Here is a 24,045-nt window from a genome sequence, read left to right on the forward strand (position 1 = left end):
ATTGCCTATGACTCTTGGCGATGATTATACATCCATTGTGAGCAAAGCTGCACTGTGTGTATGTGTGTGTGTGTTTGCAATGGAATGGACATACAAAGTGGAAATGACAATGTTTAAGTCAACGCTGTAACACACACACCTCTGTTCATTTTTAAAGGAGCGTCTTTTCTCTTTTGTTCTTCTCTTATTACACTTGTCAGAGGAGACGTGGAGAGCAACGGCTGATGAAAAAAATCTGTCAATATCTATTCCCCCCACTAACACCTCCACCATTAAACTTTAAAAATGCAGATGCGTGATTAAGCCTGACAGGGAGGAAGACGGGATGAGTTACACTGAATTCTCAATGGATCCAATATTTAAACTACAGCATTAGCCTTCAAACTGAGTGCAGGATACTTCACAAAACGAAGTGTAAAACGTCCTTTCTATGATGTACACCACAGAATCATTCATTGTTAGGGACACAAGCCAGTTTTGGATATTTCATGACGTTTTAATCATACTTTTCTATTAGTAGCTAATTCTGTATGCTGTAATCTATAAAAGGTCATTATGGATCATTGCTGATATGTATTTAAACATTTCTGAGTGAGAATAATTCTCAGGATCAAATGTGGAGGGAGAGTGTCAAGATAGATAAAGGGAGTGAGAGAGAGATAGCATGTACAATAGTCTCAGTGTCATTCACTAATGATCTCTGAAAGCCAGACAAACCGAGCCACACACACACAATGGCCTCGAAAAGTCACAGTTAACCCAAACAGATAGTTATTCTTCACATGCTCATTTTTCTATGCCGCCCACAGCATTTTTTGGTTAATAAAATGGCTTATTGTTAAAAGCATTAATCCACACGGGCTGCTGATATGATAAATGATTAACATTTACGCCACTTTGCCAAGCAATATGATGATTAAAGTTGTTAAAACACAGCGGCTGTGTTTACGTTGCCGTGGCAGCCAGCATTTTGGGGCATGGTAGACGCTTTCTAGGTAGGCGGCGCTGAGGGTTTGAGACAGATCCAGTGAGGATGAGAGGGGATGGAGAGGGAGGGAGGGAGGAGTCGACCGGATGCAAGAATGAGGGGTTGGTGTTTGTGTAGTGGGAAAATCTCACAGGTGCCGGAGTCTCAAGTCCAGCGTTCTTGCCTGTCTAGGTAATATCATTTCTCTCGACAAAACTGAGCACGAAAAAAGCGGAAAAGTTTCTTATTCACACACAGTTGGACGCGCAGTCTAATAGCCTACATCACGGTCCGTGGAAAGAACGAGAGAAGAAGCGATCAAGCAACTTGATGAAGTTAACTTACCTTATTTGATTGCTTAAAACGTTTGGAAAGCGATATTTTCGCAATTCACTTGCTTGTGTTGGAGCGAGAAAGGAGTTTAACGTGCTCTCGATGCTCGTGAAACACACCCACATTTAATCTGTCCGCAAATTTGAGCGTAGACATCCGAGGAAGATTTTATTTCCAGGCAAACGGTTTCCTAGTGAAGTGAGGGTGAGTGTTTCTTTCGCTTTTTTGTGAACTTAAAGTTGCGTCCTAATGTCACGTTCACAGGTGTCATTACGTGAACGTGTTTAAAATGCATTTAGTTACGTGTTTGTTTTGCCAGTTTCATATCGCATTTTGGGGTCTTTAAAATAATTTTAAGTTATGTTAAAATGACAGAATTTTTGGATGCATTCGTTAACTATGTTTTTACATTTTCTAATATCATGGTTTAACTACAAATATGGTTAAACTATGTAGCGAGACCATGGTAAATTTGTGATTAATATGGTTTTACTGTAAGTACATAGATGAAGTGGATGTAGTAAAACCATAATTAATGTTTGTCAAGTGGTTATTTACAAGTATCATTTCTTTATAGTAATATTAGGCCTATATGGATGTGGAAAAAATGTCTTGCTAGAGTCTTATTAGAGTCTGAACGGCATATTCAGATTTTCAGAATGGACATTAAATGAATTTATTTTATTACACACAACACTGAGTATATCTATTAAATTGCATGGTGTAGTCTCTTTATTTTTCTAATTTTCCTTATTATTTTTTTATCTTTTCCCTCCAGTTCTTTCTGTGGAATTTTCCCAGGCCCACCAGAGCAACAACAGAACTGGATCTTTCCTGGGTGTTCCGTGCATCCCCACAAATAAATAATATAAATTATATGCTGAGGGATCAATACATTGTGACACATCACGTTTTGGGGCAGGGCATTGGACAAACCCATATGTCCAGATTTCACATCAAAAAATTTCAGAGCGGGAACATTGGATAAAAGATACAGACACGTTAAAGTGAGCTTTTGGCATAACTATCAGGTGTTTCATTGGCTTTGTGTGACGTGGTTGGACCATTTTGTTGTGCAAGTATAACCCTTTATAAACTGAATTTTGTAATTGTCTATTTGCCAGCTTGCACTGGCTAAGAAAAAAAGTGGATAGATTTCTCTATACGTTAAATGATAGCAATTGCCCTTACAGACAAAGTAATGAAAGAAAAAAACCTGGATTGTTATTAGCCAAGATTTTGCCACTTTTTGAGCTACCACCTTATGTTCTCGCATCTAATGTCCCTGTAACCATTTTTTACTGTTTGTGTGCTGCATCTTTCTATTGCAGCCTCCACTGTTCCTTTTCATTCTCTACCAGATCTTTCTGTCCGCACTCCACCCTGCCCTACCACTAGTCCCTTCGCGCCCGCTCCTTTCTGTATGCCCCACACTCTTCTTGGTGTCTTTGTCTCATCCATAAATTCATCTATTACCCTTCTCCCTACTGGCCCTATCCTTCAATAGACGTCTTTGGTGTGTCTTTTCTTTGTGTACCCAAACGCACACTCTTGAACCCGTTTTCACACTTTAGCAAGTTTTCTCTCCAACTCCACTTTTCACGCTGGCGGGCACTATTCCACCTAAAGGAGAGGAGGACTTTTTAACGCTTGCTGCCTCCCGGCTCAGCCGCCGCAAGCGTGTCATAGGAGCGGCCGTGGGTGTGGCCATGGTTCTGATTCTCCTGGTCGCCATCCCTTTACTTGTCCACAGCACGAAGGGAGGAGGAGCTGGCAACGCAGGAAGCCATTATGAAATGCTAGGAAGTTGTCGGATGGTTTGTGACCCCTACACCACGTCTCATGGCCAGGAGCTAACTGCGGTTTCCCCAGCACCTCCTGATTTTCCAAACAGGAGGGGTAAATCTGGTTATCGTGGACCCCCAGGGATCCCAGGACCACCTGGTCCACGAGGACAACCTGGAGAGCCAGGAAAGCCAGGTCCACAAGGGCCTCCCGGTCCTGGCCCTGGTGGTTATGTGCCATCATTCTACAGTCCTAAGATTGCTTTTTACGCTGGCCTACGCAAGCAACACGATGGCCATGATGTACTCAAGTTTGATGACGTGGTAACCAATGTCGGCAACTATTATGAGCCCAGCACTGGCAAATTCACATGCCCTCTACCTGGCATCTACTTCTTCACATACCATGTTCTGATGAAAGGAGGGGATGGGACCAGCATGTGGGCAGACCTCAAGAAGAACGGACAGGTAAGAATATATTATGTTTTTGTTTGTATTGAATTGTGTGGCTCCATTGCTCAGTTTATCAAATTATGTGGCCCTTAAATACATTTGGTGGAATTTTATAAAGATTTTCTAGTGGAAATTGGGAGCAAGTGCTATATATCAGTGCAGTGGGAAGTAGTTTTTTAATCTTTTTCTCCTACATACCTCTAAAGTCCAACAAAGCCCTGCAGTACATTATGTGGGATTTCATTGCACAGAATTATTCAATTCACTTAAAGTCATACACATAGATGTGTTTATATGTATATACTGTACATATACATGATAGCTGTGGTATGTTTATCCCTTGGGAATCACTGAAATAAATTAAATCATCTCTATAATCTTCTACCTGCCGGAGTTCACTATACTGTATAAAGTAGAAAAGCTATTCTGGTTATGACCCCGCTAGTCTCGGATTCCTATTAATATCGAATACAATAGCATCATACTACATAACTTCTTGAGTAAACAAATTTAATTGTTCGTGTGAAAACAAATCACTTGCAGCTCTATTGTTAAAAAATGGCAAGGGGTGACTACAAGGACAACCATGACATTCATTTTTGTATGTGTAAACTGTCCACGTTTATTTATTGTGATACGTTGACAATTTAATAACTAAAATAAACACCTTATTTACATCTTACTCATCACCTAAACATGTGTCACACGATTCAGCAGACAGATCTGCTGTGGTGTGGTCTAGTGCCAGTTTGCACATCAAAATAAATAATGAATGCATGAAAAATTGACAGTTTCCACTTTCAGTTCTTCGTTTCCTTGACATTAATTAAATACCGAAGGCAGGACGAGACGTGAAAAAACGTATCTGTAAAGCTTTAAATGTACTGCGTGACCTTTGAGGATCAAGAGGCACTATTGGACCTTTTTATTTGACAGCCAATCGTATCCTTTTATGAACAGTTTTACCCAAACACACTATAAAACGTTTATTTGTATTACACCGTGCTACAAAAGCCTAGTTTTACGAAGTGGTTGATTGTAAAAAGAAAACCACTGGCTTAATGCAGAGGACCACCTGTAAAGGTGATTAGAGTGAAAGCAGATTAAATTGGTCCTCTGACTGTCATGTACAGTTTTGTATTGTCATGCAAGTCTGCTTCCTCTATTAAATCATTCATAACTTTTAGATTGAATCCCCCGCACACCATACGTGGCCGCCTGTATTGCATGTCCATTGATTGCTCATTAATTATCTTTTCGGTCCACTCAATTACGTCCATTTCGAGCACATCAGGTGGCTCCACTTCACTATTCAGCGGGACCTGTAATGTAATGGAGAAATGTGTGTGTTAACCGCTTGCCATACTAGAGTGATGTATCGAGAAAGCTGGAGAGGGAAGGATTTGAACTACAATAGATTACAAAACACAACGATCCACTTGCAATACTGTTCTGATTTGAAAATTGCTCTTTGGGGTCATACACTAGGGTACAAAAGTCTACCAACATTCAAACCTGGGATACAAAATCTAATTTAAATATGCAAAATGAGATATTAATTATAAGGACATTATTTTGTTTATAGATCACCAAACCAGCAACTTGTTCAAATGATATATTTCATTATCAAATACAAAGTATATCAAATTTTCACTGACGTTCTCAGACTTTCTGACCCCACTGTTAGATTTTTAATAGCTCTCTGAATGCAGCTACATACTGAGATGTGCAAAGCATTCAGAAGTGAAAAGGATGCTAGATATTTTTGACAGATGCTGTGAGACTGGAATTCTCAGAAGTGTCATTGAAAAGCAGACAATGGTCCATTGGGATTAGGGGGTTTATGTTAATTTGTAAAAGGTTATTTTTTGAAATCCTGACAAAAGCAATGCCCATACAACTATATTGATTGAACAAAACAGATTCCCACATCCAAAGTTTCCAATTAATCTTAATTTAACCTATAACTAGATCTGTTTCTATCTACTTTACTAGGGTTGGAAATCAGCAAGACTTGACGATATTAATAATATTATATTGCTATCTAGGTCATTATAATAATATTGCATTTTTTTTGTTTAATATATATTTAATTGAAACTACACTTTTAAAAATAAAGGCGCTTGAAAGGGTCTTCACAGCGGATGCCATAGAAGAACCATTTTTGGTTCCACAAAGAACCATTTAGTCAATCTCTTTTTTACCTTTTTATAATCTGAAGAACTTTTTTTCGCCACAAAGAAACTTTCATGAAACAGAAAGGTTCTTCGGATGTTAAAGGTTCTTTATGGAACCATTTAGACAAAAAAGGTTCTTCTATGGCATCGTGAAGCACCTTTATTTTTTAAATACGTATATTGCAGCCTTTTGTGCAGTTACACTCCTGGTCGAATAGAAATAGAAAGACTCGCTCTAACAGGCATCTATTTTTTTCAGAAACATTTATGTTAAAATGTAATTAATAAATTCATTGATTCCTTGTGTAAGATATTGTAAAATAGAAAAAACTCATATATTAATTATAATATTGAATTTTGATAATATACATATAAGTAATCCCACACGTTTGCACTTAACCTAAAGTTATTTTACAAAGAAACTTTAAAAGAATAAAGCAAGGGCTCAAATACATCATAATTCTGTTTTATATCCCCTTGCTTCTTGAAAAGTGTTGACACCATCATCCTGTATCTTCATTGTGGAGGCCATGTTCAATATGGCACCCCAGTGGGCGGGCGGGCGATCCACAAGCTGAAGTGAATTGCGAGATAGACTGAGAGAAGGACACAGGGGTAGCCATGACAGTTAAGAGCACGGCAGAATCACCCATGCTGCTTGACAGAACGATCAGGGGAGGGAAGCAAGATAGATAGCTTAATAGAAAGCTGCAGACAGTGGGCAGAGAGACGAGACTTCTGGGAGGCTTAGGAATGAATACAGAGCTTTAGGCAGATGGAGAGCCACCAAATATGTCAAGGCTTGACAGGTTAACAAGATGGCTTGAAGACTGATACCGACACTAACATTTGTTTACTAATTGTGACTGTCTGTGAATGTTGGGGTGCTAATTAAGAGAAAGAGGTATCTTGGGTATCCTCCAGAGTGTACCTGGTTTTGGGCATGTGTGACCATCTGCTAGATCATTGTGCTGTGGTTTTGACAGCTCGTGAAAGCTGGTCTCTTGATACTGGCTGGTGCTGTTGTGATGGTCTGCTCATTGCTGGACCTCAAGCATGTGTGGCTAAAGAGTCCCAGGAGGGTGGTGAGATTGTCACTTTTGTACAGTCTGTGAGTCAGTGCCCTTTTGGCAGTGTTTGTGAAATCCAAACTGTTGTGCCCCATCAGTAGAGTTTACTGGATAACATACATTTTAATCATTGAAGGGATAGTTCACCCAAAAATGAAAATTCTGTCATCATTTACTCACCCTCTTGTCATTTCAAACCTGTATGACTTTCTTCTGCAAAACACAAGAGAAGATATTTTGAAGAATGTTGGTAACCGGGCAACGGCGGTACCCATTGACTTCTATTGTATGGACGACACAAAACCAATGCAAGTCAATGAGTACCGCCATTGTTCAGCATTCTTTATAAGATCTACTTTAGTTTGAAATGCTATTCATATCCTTTTAAAAAAGAAAAATGGTATTTTGACAAATGTTACAACAATTTTGTTCAGTACCTGATGGAAAGGATAAGTCATGTGATCATAATGTGCTTTCCAATATTGAATATTTCTTTTAATTTATTTGGTATGTTGGCAGCTGAGAAAGTCTTACTTTGAAATGGGAAGTGAATTAATAAACAAGAAAAACGGGAGACTGGTAATGCCATAAAACACCATTGTCACTTTTTACCCATCCAGTCCTTCTATCACAAAAAACTGCTGTAGAAATCAGATGACCTCTGCTGTCTGATAACAGCGTAAACATCCATAAACGCATGAATACATTTGTTTAAAGGATATGATTATGTTCACATTACTGGTGGCGTTTTTATCGTTTCTATGCCTCTTGAGTAATGGCTTGTTTATCTTAATGCTAATGTGGGCCGGAGTCAAAATATGACACCAGGGTTGTATGTCATCCCTGATTTAAAATCTACATGTCTTCTCTCTTGTCATTAACTCGTGCAGTTATTCTTTTAATTTACAGTCCTTGTGTTCCACCGTAGGTTTAGCCGAATCCTCTGTTCAAAGTAAACTAATCTGGAGCACATCCTCTCTGTTGGTTAATCGTTGCACCGTTTCTTTTTCCCTTTTTCACCTGCCACACGCTCTTTTAATAGACTACCTAAAGGTCGAGCTCTTTCACACGGCAGTGTTAAAAATGCCATTGCCTGTCTGTTAATGACCAGCACCTGTTATAATAAATGTCTCCTAGAGCAGTGATATGTCCATAGTCCAGTAAAATATAATGAGTGTCTTTGGTAGACTCTAATTGTATTAATCCTTAATTGTAGAGGACTCCAAATAGAGTAAAGCTTGGAATGCATATGTTTGGAAGAACCCAGGTTCGCTCGTAAACGTGGAGATTATTTTCATACAAGGATTGAAACAATAATCATCAACCCAGATGTTCACGCCAAACACAAAGCGTGTAACAGATGTCCTAATGTGCTCTCGGGCCATTAGTATAAAACGCCACGCTCGTACAGTACGCCAATTAAGCAGAATTCTCTGAAGAAGCCCAACAAATTTTATTCTCCCCTCAAGGAGCTATTCAATAAATGTTCAATTCTTGTTTAGTCTTCTCCTTCCCCGTCTATGCGCTCGGTCCCTCAGGTAAGTTTAAGAGCTAGTTTTCCATTGTCTCCGCTCTAAGAGGTCTGTATATCACTGGGAATGAATCCTGTCAGTTTTATTACCTCTGGAGCACAGCCCCACTGATAAAAACAAGACTTCATATACCCTCACATCTCCACGCGCTCACAAAATAGCCTTGTTTGATCAGCCTGTTATCCAAACCCACCCCTCCTATTTCCCCCTTCTGCCTTTCTCCTCTACCCTTGTCTTTCTCCTAGCGCTGTGTACAAAATGCCTCTGCACCTGTGCCCCTCTCTCCCCCACTGCCCTCCTCTCCATTTAGAACAAGCCTCCTGGCAGGCCCAAGGGTCCTTGCATGCAGCGAGAGCTGAGATCAAGTGAGCCTAGCGTCTCACAAGAAGTCCGCTCCCGTGTCAATATTCATCTTCACTGCAGTCAACAGTGATCCTACAACGGCTCTTTTTCTCTCAAAGAGCAGCTTATATCACAAGAAATGGGATACATCTAAGAAGCTCACTTTGCGGGTGTTCAGATACAATATAACCGATCCCAAAAATCCAAGACAGGAATCGATGGGAGGGTGGAGAGGTCTTAAATGCTTGACGCTGGATATCCGCTAATTAAAGTGACCGCTCACATTTTGGTATTGAACGTCGGAGCATGCCTGAGGGAAAGACTGCCCCCTTTGCCCAGTTTGCCAAAATAATGAGAAGAATGACATACGCTCTGCATCGATGCGGAGAGGAGGCCAGGCCGTCACTGTCAGACACAGGGATGATGCGCACAGCGTATTGACTGACGCAATTGATGGCTCGTTCTCAGTTTATATTATGGCCTCAATAAGATCTTGATTAGCAGTCTTTTATTTCTCATAAGTCAGAAGAATTTAGAGCTATTCTATCTTGGTCTGTATCGTCTGTAAGGCATTATAATAATAACACAGATCGGTTTTCAATGATGCATAACAAATGGTAGCGTTCACCCACTCGATATACAAATTATTGACCGGGCCATTCTGTAGATGACTGTATCATGAGTAATAGCATGTGGCTATTAGATCAGGATGTGAGAGAGTTTCTACAGTGTTTTTTATGAGAGATGTAGTCTAGGAAAGGGGTTCTCAAGGGACTGGCAAACCTAGCACAATTTTTTACTGTTTTGGCTGCACAGAGACACGTTGAAATGTATCTCACATCGCGCTTTAACACAACAAATACCTTCAGGTGATACAGTACAGTATCACAGTATCTCTAGCTTTGGTTCACATTTATGACATATGCACTTGACAAATGTAACACTGTTATGCAAAATCAATGTGGAAAAGATATAGTTTTCCTTCAGTGCCACTACTTTGGAAACCTCTCTAGAATGCTTCTACTCATCAGTAATCTGTAATGCATATGATGGTAAATGATGATAGTCGCCACTCGGTTAGGATGTTGACAATATTGTGATGGTAATGGAGTGGATATTAGATTATGATGTTGGAGGGAGTTTATCTTTGTCTGGGGTCAGTATTTTATGTGGGTTGTGGTTGGCCGGGATGTTTCTCAGGGGAATAACACGCCTAATAAAACAAGCAGCATTTGAGGAGGTGAAGGCTTGTTGTGTAAGAATGTTTACTATGCATGTCATTTTTATTCCTAGAATAGACTCCGGTAGAATCGCTCCGTATGTCTGACAGAGATTGATTGGCTATAACATGGCCGAACGAAATGCCAGACCATCAATGTCTGTCACCTGACAGGCAGGAGTTTACATTTATTTTTTATGATTTGTTTTTTAGAATACTTAAGCCAAATTGCAAAATGAGTACAAAATATATGTAGAAGTAAGCCTTATTTTATGAGAGATATGTGAAAGTGAAGTGCACAATGTTTTTTTTATCAAAAATGTCTTTCTTAATTGCATTTCGTTTCAGAAATGTATGTATGTGTAAGCCCAATTTACAAACAAGTTTCTGATCCACTGCTGGGAGTCAATACAGCTGATCTCTCAAGCAGAATTTAAATGAGTCCATGGCTCTTGTAAACAGTCTCATTGCGGATTGCATGATACGTGCACTTGAGATTAAATTCAACAGGTCAATACGGTGAAAAAATATAGTGTGCCGCTTATATACCTCATATCAACATTTATTTTACAGGTTTGAGCAATGTGCTGCATTTAGCTATACTGAATTGATGTAGAGGTCACCCATTTTTTGCACCCCTATCTATTTAACCTAATGGCCAGAGTATAATTTGACAAGGCCTCTTTGATGTCTCATTAGACCAAATGAATCAAAATGTTTGGATCAATGCATAAAGACTAGGGATGTAACAATATCAAAATCTCACTGTATGATAATACCTCGATATAAAGCCCAATGTACAATATTTATTGCAATATTTAAAATAGCAAACGATGACTTGGAAACGTGCCATAAGCATCCTTTTTTCTTTATCCTCTAATCAGAACTGTTGTTTAGAGGTGTGAGTTATAGTATGAGATGGGTCAAATGACCTAAAATGACCCTTTTATAAAATAAAATAATTGCACCAGATGGACCTTGCCAAAGGTACCATCTATTCTTTTTTCTAACATTCTCTATGTTAGGCCCGGAAGACCTATCGTTTCATACAGTTATGTGACCACGATAATATTGAAACAATTTTGCTATTGCGATAACACGATATTATCTAATTTAATAGTATTGTTACATCCGTAATGAAGATATATTCCTTTGTTCATATATTGCATTAAAGTCTTTGGTAACTAAAATATACATTTTTGTCATGATAATATTCACAATAATTTCTCATGAAATTTCTTGTTTTTATGTTTAAGTAATATCTAACATTGTCAAGGGCACTATGGCACAGGGAGTGTTGCATGTGTCTGTGAGATGTTTCACAATGATTTCAGCCTGCGTCGTGTTGATCTTAAGGACTCCAAGCAGGGTCGACATCATAATTAATTCAACATGTATAAAAATGAGGCTGAGAGGGATAGACAGGTATAAATGTCGCGTTTTGCAATTGGGGGTAATTATAATTATAAAATTATTATGAATACATCAAGTGTTTCTTCTGCATTCAGGGTGGGGAAAATAAGAATGCAATATTTTGTGCTATGATATCGTTTCAATGTTTTCACACCAGTAAACACAAATTTGACATGAATATTTATAAAACCAATAAAACTGATCACTTTTGCAGTAGGTCTGTGACACGTTATATTTTACAGTCGTTTGTTCAAGTTATACAGTAATATCGGGCATATATACTGTTTTGCCCAATACACCGTTGACCCTTGTGAGGGACAATAGAGTTGAGACACTGCGTCCTTCCTCTAACCGTGGCTTCATTTTTCCCGTGTGTGACAGGTGAGGGCCAGCGCTATCGCCCAGGATGCTGATCAGAATTATGACTATGCCTCCAACAGCGTGATCCTGCATTTAGACGTGGGAGACGAGGTGTGTGTGCAGCTGGACGGAGGGAAAGTCCACGGCGGAAACACCAACAGATACAGCACGTTCTCTGGCTTCCTCATTTACCCCGACTGACCTGCTCGGTTTCTCCATGATGCTGCTCTGCACACATACACACTGGAGAAGTACTGTGCATAAACACACACATTTCCATATACACTCAACAGGCTTGAGAGAAACAGACAAGGTTTGATACGAAGTACAAGGGCTTCACAGATGGGAACAAGCAAACTATTACCTTCATGGATCAAGCGAATTTCTGACACGCAGTTTGTATGTGTGTAAATTATAATTATCTTCAACCTAATACGAAGATTTCCAAACTTCTCAAAATTGAAATGCATATATATATAAATGTCTATATCTATCCTGGACTGTGACACTGGTAAATTCTCATCCCTTATGTTTGTTTGTTAGTGTACTTGTTAAATGAGTGTGTCCTTGTTCACTATGATTCACTGCAAAAAGATTTCCTAGTCTTCTGAAATTCAGTGCACTCTTCAAGTCAAAAAAACTTAACGTGCTTTATGATGTTTGGATAACAGCTGCATTTACACATGGCTGAGCTTGAGACAAAATCGGTTCCTAAATGTACTTTTCACCTACTGGACAGCCAGTCAAATAGCGTAGCACAGACGTAGCATAATACAACCACATACTATATGCACGTGCACACTGCGCAGTCCTCTTGTTCAATTCATTTGACTTAAAGTTATTTTTTTGGCTGCCTGTGTGGAATCGGAAATATGGCTGGTGTGCGTGAACACACAGGAGCGAAATTAAACACCCAACGGCTCAACAGAGCCACATGGATAGATTTCCGATAAGTGTTAAAGAACGTGGCCCAGACCAAAACATTAATATATTGAGCTGGACTGAGATGACCCTTCAATTCAAACCAGTAAGATTCTTAAATAATATGATACTTTGCTTTTTGTGAGCAAAATGTTTTCAGCATATAAATATGATGTTTTATTACTTTTTAAGGGGAAGATGTTGTACCCCACTGGAGAGCTTATTCTGTAATATATATGAAAAGATTAATTGCTGCTGCTTACCATTAAACTTCAAGTGAACTTGATTACAGTGTAAACAGTCTCATCTGTTTTGAAATCAAATGATGTGAAATATCACTCTTGACATGAAACATCAATATTACAGTTGCAAAATAATTATTTTAAGTCTAGATCAAATTAACTCGAAATGTTGAAGGTTAAAAATATCTATTTTTGCATTGTTTCTCATTTTTGCATAATGCAGAACATTATTTGGTTTGTTAATTTTGGGAGATTTATGTCAATATAAATAGATATTTGTTGTCATAAAAGGAGAATATATTAAAATGTGACATAAAACAATAGAATAAAAAAGGTAAACATGAACATCATACCAGGCTTTTTAATTTTCTAATGATAAATAACAACACACATACTTTTACATGTTTACAGTGATATGATTTTATAGATGTTAAAAACTTAAAATACAAAATATATAATTCTTCTTACTGTATTGAATATAATTTTTCTGTTTTATCATGCAGTGTCTGGGTGTGTTTGGCTGCTATTTTAACCTTTTCCAAACAATCAAATGTTAAAACGCATTGATAAATAAAAACTTAAATGATAAAGTCAGTAAACAATTACTCTGTCATTTAAATTCTAAGGGATCAGATCTAAAGCTGAACACATTTTAAACAGAAAACATTGCTGACAAGTCAATCCATGTGAAAATACACTGGTAACATATCAAAACATTCCCATTAAACAATAAACAGTATTCAAATATCTATGCTTCTTTTTTTGCGCAACTGATACAAAACCTTAAATGAAACACTAAATGAATATATAGGCCTATAAATACACAAAATTTGGAAAACGTTGCTTTCTGTCCCTGACATATTTCTAAATAATGTTCTCTACTCTAAACGTTTAAAAACGCATTTCTGAAACGGCAACATGTTATGGTTACCAAACATCACCATTGTGAATGAAAAGCATGCAGGCAAAGCAAGAACAACAACATAAACGATTCCCTGGCAACTACCTGTACATGTCAGTGTTAAAGCGAGGGGAAAACCTTTAATTAAAACCAAGAGGTAATGACATTCTGGCCTTAAAGCGTTGGTGAATCTCTAGCCTGTGGGAATATGTGGGGGATCGCTGCGTGTCCGTGGCCAGCCTCCTCGCGCTCTCTGCCAGATTCCAGTTGAAAGTTAATTGGACGGGGAGAGGTCTGAGATGGCCTGCACCGAGGCCCATTAGAGATTCCCCTGTCGAATGCAGAGCCACGAGGATCACAGACTCACAAATAGGCAGATTAAAATAATCAATACACTTCACTCGCCTCCGAAGCATTCACACAAGCGCGCGCAGAAACTAACCGGCACGCGCATATACACACATCCGCACAAAATGAATTCAGTAATTAGTGGAGGACCTATTCACCATTGGTGTATGAGACGTGGCTCTCTGGCACAGTGTGTGTGTGCTGTCTAATGAGGGGAGAATAGTTCTGACTGCTGGTGAGCGGGAAGAGAGAAAAGGTCAGTGAGCTGTTGATGGGCTCTTCTTGGCACCCAATGCATCATGGGTTGTTTCAGCACGGCCACACACGGAAACAAACCCTCAGAATAACTTCATTGCACCTTTATCTGCTACGAAATATTTATTTAGATAAAGATATGTGCACTGGCAGAGAAAGGACTCTTGCCATCTGTCACTATACAAAATAAATGTGCTTATTACAATGTAACACTTTAAACGTGCATGCACATTTCTAATATTGTCTTGTTTTTGGAGAAAAAGTTGTATTTTAATTTATCCACTGTTCTCTTCATCAAATATAATGCATTTTCTGTTGTTATTTAAAAGTTATTAAAAACCCAGAATAGCTTTAAATTAACCTTTGATAAGCCTGGCTGCACCAAATGGCACATTTGCAGTAATGAGCAGGTTTTTTTTAAAAACCCACTATGCTTGTGTCACTAAGATTTGCCCTTCTAAGTAATTGAGACAAATGAGTCCGAAGACACGGAATACCCTAGTGCCAATAATGTTTACTTTTAATTTAAGTTACTGACCTAAAACCAAATAGCAATCATTTGAATTGCATTAGTCTAACTGCAAAAGGACCTAAGCAATTTGCTCTAATTTCACTTCAGACAGCCTGGCTGTAGAATTAAACACAATCAATTAAGGAGCTGGAGTTTTCAACCAGCTTTCATCAAGTGTAAGAATGGTGCCATCTATCTGCAAAGACGTGTCCTGCACATGGCAGAGAAGATAAACTTCCCTGCTAGAAAATAATGATTCATAGGGACCAAGACAGTTGTAAAAAGATAGTTGTACTGTTAATACAAAATAAATAACAGGTAGAGTGGATTCCCTCTTATTCTATTTAAAAGCAATTCTTTAATAACTATACATTTCTTAAAGACTCCCCTATTATGCAAGTGTAGCAAAAGCCACCTTTTCTGAATACATTACCAGACTTGAGGAATGAGATACAAACAGTATCTGTTTAAAATGTACTTTATTGGACAAGCTGAACATTCCAAGATAATTAAAACAGGAAAAGATTATTGCATTTGCGATTCATAATTTTTCAGTTTGGACTTGTTCTGAAAAGGCCAAAAATAAAAATCTGGCCAGATGCAACATTTTAACTACAGCATTGTCTACCGTAAATGCCTGAGGATACACTGGATATTGCATACACACTGCAAATGTGCTGCATCAAGAGGTTTTATTGCAGACAGTGTCAGCATACGAGAGACATTTGTCATATCACTATATGATTTGAATGCCACCGGGCAGAATGTGCGTCTAATGGGGAGTTATGAGAACCTACAGAAGATAAAGGCACTTCTAATCATAAAACCCAAATGTGCGCAAACATAAGGTGACTGGAGCTAATGAAAATAATGGAATGAATAGGAAGAAAATATACATATATGAAATGACACAAAAAATAAGACAGACAATAGGGCTGGGTTCCGTATCTTCAACCGCTCATGACCATGCGGACGAGTTCTGTAAAAAGAAAAAAAAGTTAGACTCCTATTCACACGAAAAAGGGAAAGTCGACCCCAACTACAGCATGCACACTAATGTAAACAGCAATGTAGGCTTAAAGGAGTAGTTCACTATAATATGTAATTTTCTAAGAAAACAAAAAAATGATATACTATAAAAACATTTTATTTTTAATAAATATATATACTGCCTCCGTGATGCACGTCCACGACTTCCATGTTACACAATCACATTGGAAAGGTTATATGTGATGTAGATTTTAAACGATTTAAACATCTCCGATATGCACACAAACTAGGGCTGGGTATCGATTCTGATGTTACGATTCTATTCGATTCCAATTCACAAGCTCTCGATTCGATTCGAGTCAATGATTATAGATTTAATACAAATCCTAAAGATATTTCTTAAAAACAGTAAATATCACATTACAATGGTGAATTAAAAAATGAAATGATGAGCCACAAACCTGTATGTTAAACTTTAAACACACTTGGGTATGTTGAAACAGTATAACAAACAAAATCAGCTGTAAAGAGGGGCTGCAATCATATGAACCGCTGCCTTTTAAGTGAAGGTGATGTTAAAGCAACACTAGGGAGTTTTTCGACCTTAAAATAATCTCTCTAAAATCATTTAGGTGGTAGGACAACTCTTAACTGGACCAATTTTACTGCCGCTGCTACCCAAGCAGCCCTCTATCGGCTGAAATCACACTTGTAACTTTGGTGTGTGGGTAGGTGCACAAGCCCCACCCATCACCTGCTTTATGGCATATGGGTAGGTGCACAAGCCCCACCCATCACCTGCTGTATGGCATACATCACGTTTTACTCGTAGCCTGGGTGAAGGTAGCCAACAGCTAACAATAAGACAAAACGATCTAGTTCAACGCAAGTCTCCAAACCATCACCATGGCAGAGCCAGCAAAAAAAAAAAACAGGAAAAGAGAGAGAGTGATCGGACACGAGCCTGAACACAAATCAATATCTGCCGGACTTGCACGCTGTGGCGTGAGCTGCAAGAGGAAACGGGTTGCAAAACAGGAGACCTAGCCTTCCTACTACTGGATTTGAAAGTCTTATATGTGCATGTTTTCTTACTGTCCTGTACTTTTGAGAATATTAGTTATTAGGCTGTGCTCAGGTCGTTTATTGGCGCACTAACATTACTGGTTCACAATTTATAACCGTAAAGTAGACTAGAGATAATGTAATGTTGCCGGGTCTCAATAGCTTACGTAGCATGATCGTGCCTCGTCACGAAATTAGTGTTATTCTTGTAAACGATGACTACCAAACCATAATAAATGTTTTATGGTCAAAAGTTGCTGATTCCTTGGTTCATGCACGTAGACTAATGTTATCCGCATCTATAGTTACTATACTAGGCACTATTTCCATAGCGAGTTGAATTCAAGTAAGTGATTGCACCCATTACACAAAGCACAACGCCTGGTCATGAGTGTTTCCGAAAATATAACTACAGAAAATTATTTCTGTAGGTAACTAAACACATTCATGTCCATGCTTTGTGTTTTGGGTGACTGCAAATGTGCAACGTTAGCACATTAGCTGCCATGTAGCTAGCATGCTATGCGCTAACGGCCAACAACCAGCTGCTACCTCAGAATCTAGTTTGAGCTATTAGTATAGCCCAGTAATACCCTGCGAGAGCCAAAAGAGTGCTTTAGTACATGCACAGTTTATGAAGTGACATGATGTAACAGCGGTTTCTGCTTAGTAAACAAATTCATGTGTATTGCGCTGCCCAAGGGGAAGCTTATACAGCGACAGTATTTACGACGCTGATAACAGACAATTGTATCCCTTTAACCAACAGTCCATTATATTTATAAGAACCCTGGAAAGCTTTCCTAATAAGCCTCAATTTGTTTTCGACAGAAGAAATAAACACACAGACGGCTTGTATGACATGTGGGTGAGTGAATTTTTAATTTGAAAGTGAACTACTCCTTTGATAAAGCAAAGCTGTTTTATGTATTTTCCAAAAGTCACAAAATATAAAAATTACATTTCAACCACAATCTTATAACCAAAATTAACCAAATGTCCTCCACAAAAGGAGCACATGATCAGAGACACTTGCTGTAGTTGAAGGCCGTTCCCCATTTGTGCTCATCCATAAGTGGTGAGAGACAGGGTGAGAGCAAGATCATTGCTAGCTCCTACTAAACCACAGCTCAAAGACCTAACCAGGTCTAGGATTCAAGAGAATGTTAAAAAAGCTCCATCTGGTTTTCCTCTACAGGGCAAGAGTGGAAATAGTTTATAGCACAGCTACAATAATGAGAAATCATAGAAGTGTGCTATGAATCAGCCTCCATTAGAAACGGAGAGAAAGGTCAGCAAAAACAGCCAATCACTGCAATCTGACCGGTTAGTTCAAAACAAAGACAACTGCACTGCTCAGTGCACAGGGAGGGTGTGTGCCTATAATCAGATGTCTTATCAGAAACCGAATGAAACATCATTAATTGTGATACACCCTAAATACAATTTATTCATATTGGAGCACAGCAGTGCTATTACAACCCTTGACCTGTGCTAATATCTGAAGCAGTGCGGTCGCCTTTTCTGCGTCTAAACCAGTGGCCTCTGAGAGCCATATGCAGAGAGCATGCTGCAGCCAGGGGCCAGAGAAAAGGCTGCTGCAGAGACAGGGATGAAACCAGCTATATATCAAAACCTCCAAACTAATCCCAACCAGGCTCTCTAGCTCTAGCCACCACATGATGCACAGCAATCCCTGTGATCAAATGTTCAAATGCTGAATTTAACAAAGACAGGGTGCAACTGTGCAATCACGTGTGCCTCTCAGAGAGCATTAAAGAAAAGGCCTGGATGGAATGTTGCTTCACGTGTTATAAACGTTGAGGGCAGGAGGTGGACGTACACCCTTGACGTCTTTCAGCCAGACATGATGTGACGCACGAAGGCTGTGGAAGATCAGTTACAGTTACAGCATGCTTTCTCACCATCAGATTCTCAGCAGGTGTACTTTTCTTCTTTTTGTTTAATTACCATAATAATATAAAATAGTGTCTGCCATGGATGTCCATTACATTGCTTACTTAAATTACTGCAATTACCTTGCACACCATTTGCTTTTGTACACTGGGTTTGAAGGACACAGACTGGTGTGTTGCACTTTGTACACCTACAAAAACCTACACTTGGTTTGACTCATTTACCTTCATAATTGATGCAACCGTTAGCATCTTCTTGTCCAGCTAGAAGCGTTTCTACCTCCTCTTCGGACATCTTTTCTCCTAAAATGAAACCATATAGAAAGTCAAATGTCTTGTTACAATATGACAGTGCACTGTACCAACACAACAAACATCATCAGACCCCAAGAAATAGTATATTGTGTTAAAATTAACCATGTCTACATGAAGTGGCCTAGAAGTGAGGGACCAGGCTATAAATATCTCCTCTGGAGACTAGGCAGGCTTACCCAGTGTGGTGAGAACATGGCGAAGCTCAGCCCCCATGACCGTGCCATTGCCCTCTTTGTCAAATACTCTAAGCCCCTCCACAAAGTCCTCAAACGTGCCCTGGTCTTTGTTCTTAGCGATGGCCTGGAGCATGGGCAGGAACTGTTCGAAGTCCAGCAATTTATGGTTCATCTCTGTGAAACAAAGACAAAAGATGGTAATCAGACAAGAGCTCATTTTCACATTATCCAGCATCAGGAACGACTATAATTAGCATAGTTGATAAAAGTAATAATTATACTAACAGTGAAACTACTAGTGTCTTGTTGGACATTAAAAAACAGGTAAGCCATTATCTACAGCATTATTAGAGACGCTGCACAATTTTAGCCACCATGAATTCTAAACATTTTTGAAAGAGGACAATCTTGGCCAAAAATGTGAACAGTAAACAAACATTAAATTATTGGATCAAGTCAACTTTGCACTGAACTACAAGTGCATAATTGCACCGTTTCATATCTTTGCAATTGTACAGATTTATGCAAGATTTCAATTGTTGGAGCCAAGAATTAAATCACTTTTGAAAAATCTATTAATAGATTTTTTTAAAGTTACTCCAAACAAAGGCAAACATTTTTCAGCACAGTCTGGCCCCCTGCTATTCAAAACATTATGATAAATGAGAGTCACTGATTATTACCCTCTGCCTTTGGGTTTCCCAGGACCTTGAGCACCTCCGCATTGACAGGATTCTGGCCCAGAGCACGCATCACATCTCCGCACTGACTGTAGGTGATCTTTCCATCTCCCGTCCGGTCAAAGAGCAGGAAGGCTTCTTTGAATTCTGCAAAGATCATTAAAGACTTTTATGTTGATAAGCAAAAGGTAAACAGACGAGCAAACAAAACAAGATACATGCTTGACAAGAGAGAAAGACTGAAATGTAGAGGAATAAACCAATTTGACAATGCACGGAAAAAAAAGACAAGAAATTATATTCCTTGTATTGTAAAGATATAACAATAGGTCATTCTTTTAAACTGAATTTAATGAGCCCAATGGATCAGCACACAAAGAAACACTGCACCAGCCATCAATATTAATGTTATGCCATGGCTATTTTTTGCAGTCTATTCAGGTTAACTGTGGCAGACTAAATGACCACAGAAATCTTATCCATCCACCTTAAGTCAATAGAATATTCAGCAGAGACCTATTACTCATGTTAAAACGCTTGTGAAATATTTAGACACATTAAGTAGCTATTTAACATGAGTTAAGACTAACTTTATGGGACCAAAGAGACCACTATTCAACTCGCCTTAACTTTTAGTACAAATGCTTAAGCATATTATGGTATTTGAAAGATTGAAATAAACACGTTTGATATAAATTACTGATGATTTTATTTGATTATAAGTCAAATCTATGTAAACATAATTTGTTTTGCCATTTAGATTCACAAAGTGCTAGTTTGCTAGAACTGTGTGTAATCCGCCGGGACAGGCCCTTCCAAAATACTCCCGCTCTGTAATAGTTTTCCTGCTCACTGGAATGTAGCTGTTCCCTCGCATGCATGGAATTGTGACTTTGACCATATATGGTATGAGAGGAAAGCGGGCAGTATTTTGTCAACTTCCTTTGCTTAAACAGAGCAAAAAAAGAACCTAAAACGTACCTGCACTAAAAAAGATCACACAACAGATAGAAACACATTTCACAACTCTACGTTTTCTAGTTTCTAGGTCTTATTTAGGTTGAGGTGTTTTAAACTGCACACTCTTTTGTTAGCGCACTTTCAACACTTCCTGACTGGGACACACCCTCTACAGATATGACGGTCCATTTGCTCTAGAGACAAACCACAAAAGTAGCCCTATTATACGAAAATGCTGTTATAAATCTCCAAACCAAAAACGTTTATTTAACACTAAACTCTTGTTAATTCCTTAACACACACTTCAAATGAAGGAGGCAGTTGAGGTTTGATTGGGCACAAACAGATTAGTTTGCGGTCCAAAACGTCATGCAAACTAAATAATAAAATGGGAACAGAAAGGCTTCGAGTGCACTCACCGTGTATTTGCTCCAAGTTAAACTCAATCTGGAGACGACACACAACAATCGCAAAGGGAAAACAACACAAAGGTAAGGAAAGAAAGCAGGGATAGAGTAACATAAGAAGAGAATAACTGGACGGGATGAAGCAAGCAGGCTTTATAGCAAGAAATGGGGGAAATAATAGATGAGGAAGGTGAAGATAACTTTTGAGACAAAATAACATGCATTTGGACAAGACTGTAAACTTACCAAGAATCTGGTCCTCGCTGAAGTCAGACTGTTTGAGGACAGAACGACACACAATGAATGTGAAATGATGCACGCTAACAAATAGCAATGAAACAATGGGATTTCTAACACATGTGGGTCTCTAAACATAAATTTGGAATTTGGTTGGCCCGGGAATTGTTAAGCAAGTTTTGCTAGCCAAAACTGACTAATGTTAGCTAAATCGGCTAACTCCCAGCTGTGCTAGCGAGTGACAGTTAAACTAAAACACAATTCTTAAATAAGTTTCTTTAAAACTATAACACCGTCGTGGATTTCTGTTTAATAGATCCTTTATCAATTTCCTCATCCTCGAACAACTCTCGAGCGTACTAGCTAGCATTTAACGTAGAAACTTATTCGTTAGCTAGCAACAAACAGGCTAACTAACGTTACACACTTTGGTTGTCGACTAACCGTTTTCTATTTTTAAAACCTTGCATTTAGTTACATATATCTACAGATATTCAACTAAAACGATTTAAAATAATATATCCATCTATATGCATACCATATTTGCGGCTGTGACTTGTTTTCCGGGGCTGTTAGAATCGCGGAGTAACGAGTGAGGTGGCTCGCGGTAGCGCTGTTGAGTTATGAAGGATGAAGGAGAGTCCTTCCAATGCACAAATAGTGACACAACTGCACATAGACACGCCCAGCGCAGATCTCTATCGCATAATGATTGAAGTCAAGCGTGCGTAATTCAACGCTGATGATTTGTATATTTGTGAAGCCTTGCAGTTGCGCTTAGTTAGCGAGGTTGAATGTGCACTTCAATGCTATACATGCCCACGCACATGTAGGCGTAAAATAAGTAATAGTAGGCTATATGTAAATAGGCAATCGTTTGGCATATTATGTGCAAAAACTGTAAAAAAATCCACTGTCTTCATGCTTCCTTCGTCTGTTCGTTCTAACATTGATACATAGTCTGGTGTATTACGAAGACAATTAATTATTTAGTAAATTCAGTAAAACTCAAGGTCACAGCAATGCATCTTACCGGACCTTACTGTGGGTAAGCTACAACAGTGCCCCATTTCTCAATCCTGATATAGCTCCAGTATTCTCTTTAGATTTGGGGGCTGGGTTGACACAGATTTTTGTTTGCCATACTGAGGTATTCAGAAGCTGATTAGAAAGAGATTACTCTGATGTTATTCTGATATACAGAGCCATACAGAATATATCATTGGGTACATTTTTGAATCCATGTCTACATCTTGATTGATTGATTGCTTGATTTTAGTGAATTGTGGTAAATTTACAAATTCAGAGCAAAGGTTACTAACATATATGGTTATAGTAAAAATATGAGTTAGTCGCAGTACTGTCACTTACCTCTAATGTGCTGGGGTCAAAGGGTGAATCAGAGGGGCGCAGCATCCGTGGTTTTAACTCTGGAGCTGGTTTTGGAGATGTTGGTGTTGTGGTGGTAGAGCAGGGAAATGGTGGTCCATGTCTTGGTAATGTTCCTCCTGATGGAGACTTCTTAATTGAGGGTTCTCTTTTTGGTGCCATCTCTATACCTCATTCAAGTCTACTGCTTTGCAGAAAATCAAGAGAAAGACTCGGTCAGATGACTGGCATTTGTCTCCACTGATAGTAGAAAGATAAGAAAGGAAATGAGAAAAGATGGAAAACGAGAGATGCTTGCAGGTAGGAGGAAGTATCAGGAATATGTGTGAGATGTGATCGTGTGCAGTGGAAGAGTGTGCGTAGGAGTGCTGTCTCAGTGAGCCTGTCTTTTTGCTTGTACTGATATGTAGGTCAGAATCTTGCACATACATTGGTGTTTCAGTCATCCTAGAGAAGACCCTCAATATAAAATAAAATAATTTTGCATCTGCGTCACAATCACTTAAAGCTCTTTGTGCGTGTGTCTTTGGAAGAGAAAGAACTGTTGTTAGCCAATGATATTTATAGATATTTTTATTTTTGTGGTTTTCATCTTTGAAATAATATTTCCCACTTCTTTGTCATCTTGGTTTTTCTTCCTCAATTATTTTTACATAAACCACTAAGAATTATTTCTTATTTGGTAGACCTTTAGTTATTCTTTTGTTGTTGTTGATCATTTATTTATTTATTTTTGCAGCATGACTACAAGTCACTGTGTATTATTAGATGTTATAAATAAAGCGTTGAAATCATAGTGTGTTGTACATGAAATTGTAGGATATCGGAAAAGAATTGTACCTCAATGCATTCTAATCGCCCGTTTATTAACCAATCATGAAACGATTTGGGCGTGACTCGGCAAAGGCAAAGTTGTGCTTAACTTAAACCACTAGATGTCAGTATTGTCCAAAATACCGACGTTAACGGACCAACCAAATTCAATAAATAAATACCACTAACAAAACTGCTGTCACTTTTTCTTTTTACAATTTAATAAAGGCTTTGGGGAAACAACTGAAAATACTTGTTATTTATGGATG

At 38.6% G+C, this 24,045-nt stretch overlaps 2 protein-coding genes across 6 annotated transcripts; one reads left to right on the forward strand and one right to left on the reverse strand.

Moving 5' to 3' along the window:
* Positions 1-1,052: 1,052 nt before the first annotated feature.
* On the forward strand, positions 1,053-12,978 carry c1ql4a (complement component 1, q subcomponent-like 4). 2 transcript variants are annotated; one of them, XM_057319325.1, is made up of 3 exons: positions 1,053-1,159; positions 2,079-3,552; positions 11,672-12,978. In XM_057319325.1, exons 2-3 carry the CDS (start codon positions 3,010-3,012, stop codon positions 11,849-11,851), a joined length of 723 nt encoding a protein of 240 aa, XP_057175308.1. In that variant the 5' UTR covers positions 1,053-1,159; positions 2,079-3,009; the 3' UTR covers positions 11,852-12,978. The 2 variants fall into 2 exon arrangements, with proteins under 2 accessions (XP_057175308.1, XP_057175306.1); XM_057319323.1 differs by having other exon boundaries at positions 1,059-1,504.
* A 2,312-nt stretch (positions 12,979-15,290) lies between these two features.
* Positions 15,291-23,211, reverse strand: zgc:153867 (uncharacterized protein LOC337226 homolog). 4 transcript variants are annotated; one of them, XM_057319196.1, is made up of 7 exons: positions 22,946-23,211; positions 21,350-21,377; positions 19,974-20,117; positions 19,291-19,464; positions 19,025-19,102; positions 18,727-18,769; positions 15,291-15,807 (listed from the first exon to the last, which is right to left on the reverse strand). In XM_057319196.1, exons 1-6 carry the CDS (start codon positions 23,123-23,125, stop codon positions 18,741-18,743), a joined length of 633 nt encoding a protein of 210 aa, XP_057175179.1. In that variant the 5' UTR covers positions 23,126-23,211; the 3' UTR covers positions 15,291-15,807; positions 18,727-18,740. The 4 variants fall into 4 exon arrangements, with proteins under 4 accessions (XP_057175179.1, XP_057175181.1, XP_057175180.1 ...); XM_057319198.1 differs by lacking the exons at positions 21,350-21,377; positions 22,946-23,211 and adding exons at positions 21,584-21,611; positions 22,113-22,218; XM_057319197.1 differs by lacking the exon at positions 18,727-18,769 and having other exon boundaries at positions 22,946-23,208.
* Positions 23,212-24,045: the final 834 nt, after the last annotated feature.

Source organism: Triplophysa rosa, linkage group LG21, assembly GCF_024868665.1.
Source record: "Triplophysa rosa linkage group LG21, Trosa_1v2, whole genome shotgun sequence".
NCBI classification, from domain to species: domain Eukaryota; kingdom Metazoa; phylum Chordata; class Actinopteri; order Cypriniformes; family Nemacheilidae; genus Triplophysa; species Triplophysa rosa.

What these genes read in the sequence shown, in the direction of transcription:
- zgc:153867 (XM_057319196.1), bottom strand. Translation starts at nt 23,125, where the DNA reads ATGGCACCAAAAAGAGAACCCTCAATTAAGAAGTCTCCATCAGGAGGA. An exon ending in TTGACCCCAGCACATTAGAG is followed by an intron (nt 21,378 to 22,945) that starts GTAAGTGACAGT and finishes TGTCGTCTCCAG; the next exon opens with ATTGAGTTTAACTTGGAGCA. An exon ending in TAACTTGGAGCAAATACACG is followed by an intron (nt 20,118 to 21,349) that starts GTGAGTGCACTC and finishes TGATCTTTGCAG; the next exon opens with AATTCAAAGAAGCCTTCCTG.
- c1ql4a (XM_057319325.1), top strand. Translation starts at nt 3,010, where the DNA reads ATGGTTCTGATTCTCCTGGTCGCCATCCCTTTACTTGTCCACAGCACG. An exon ending in ACCTCAAGAAGAACGGACAG is followed by an intron (nt 3,553 to 11,671) that starts GTAAGAATATAT and finishes CGTGTGTGACAG; the next exon opens with GTGAGGGCCAGCGCTATCGC.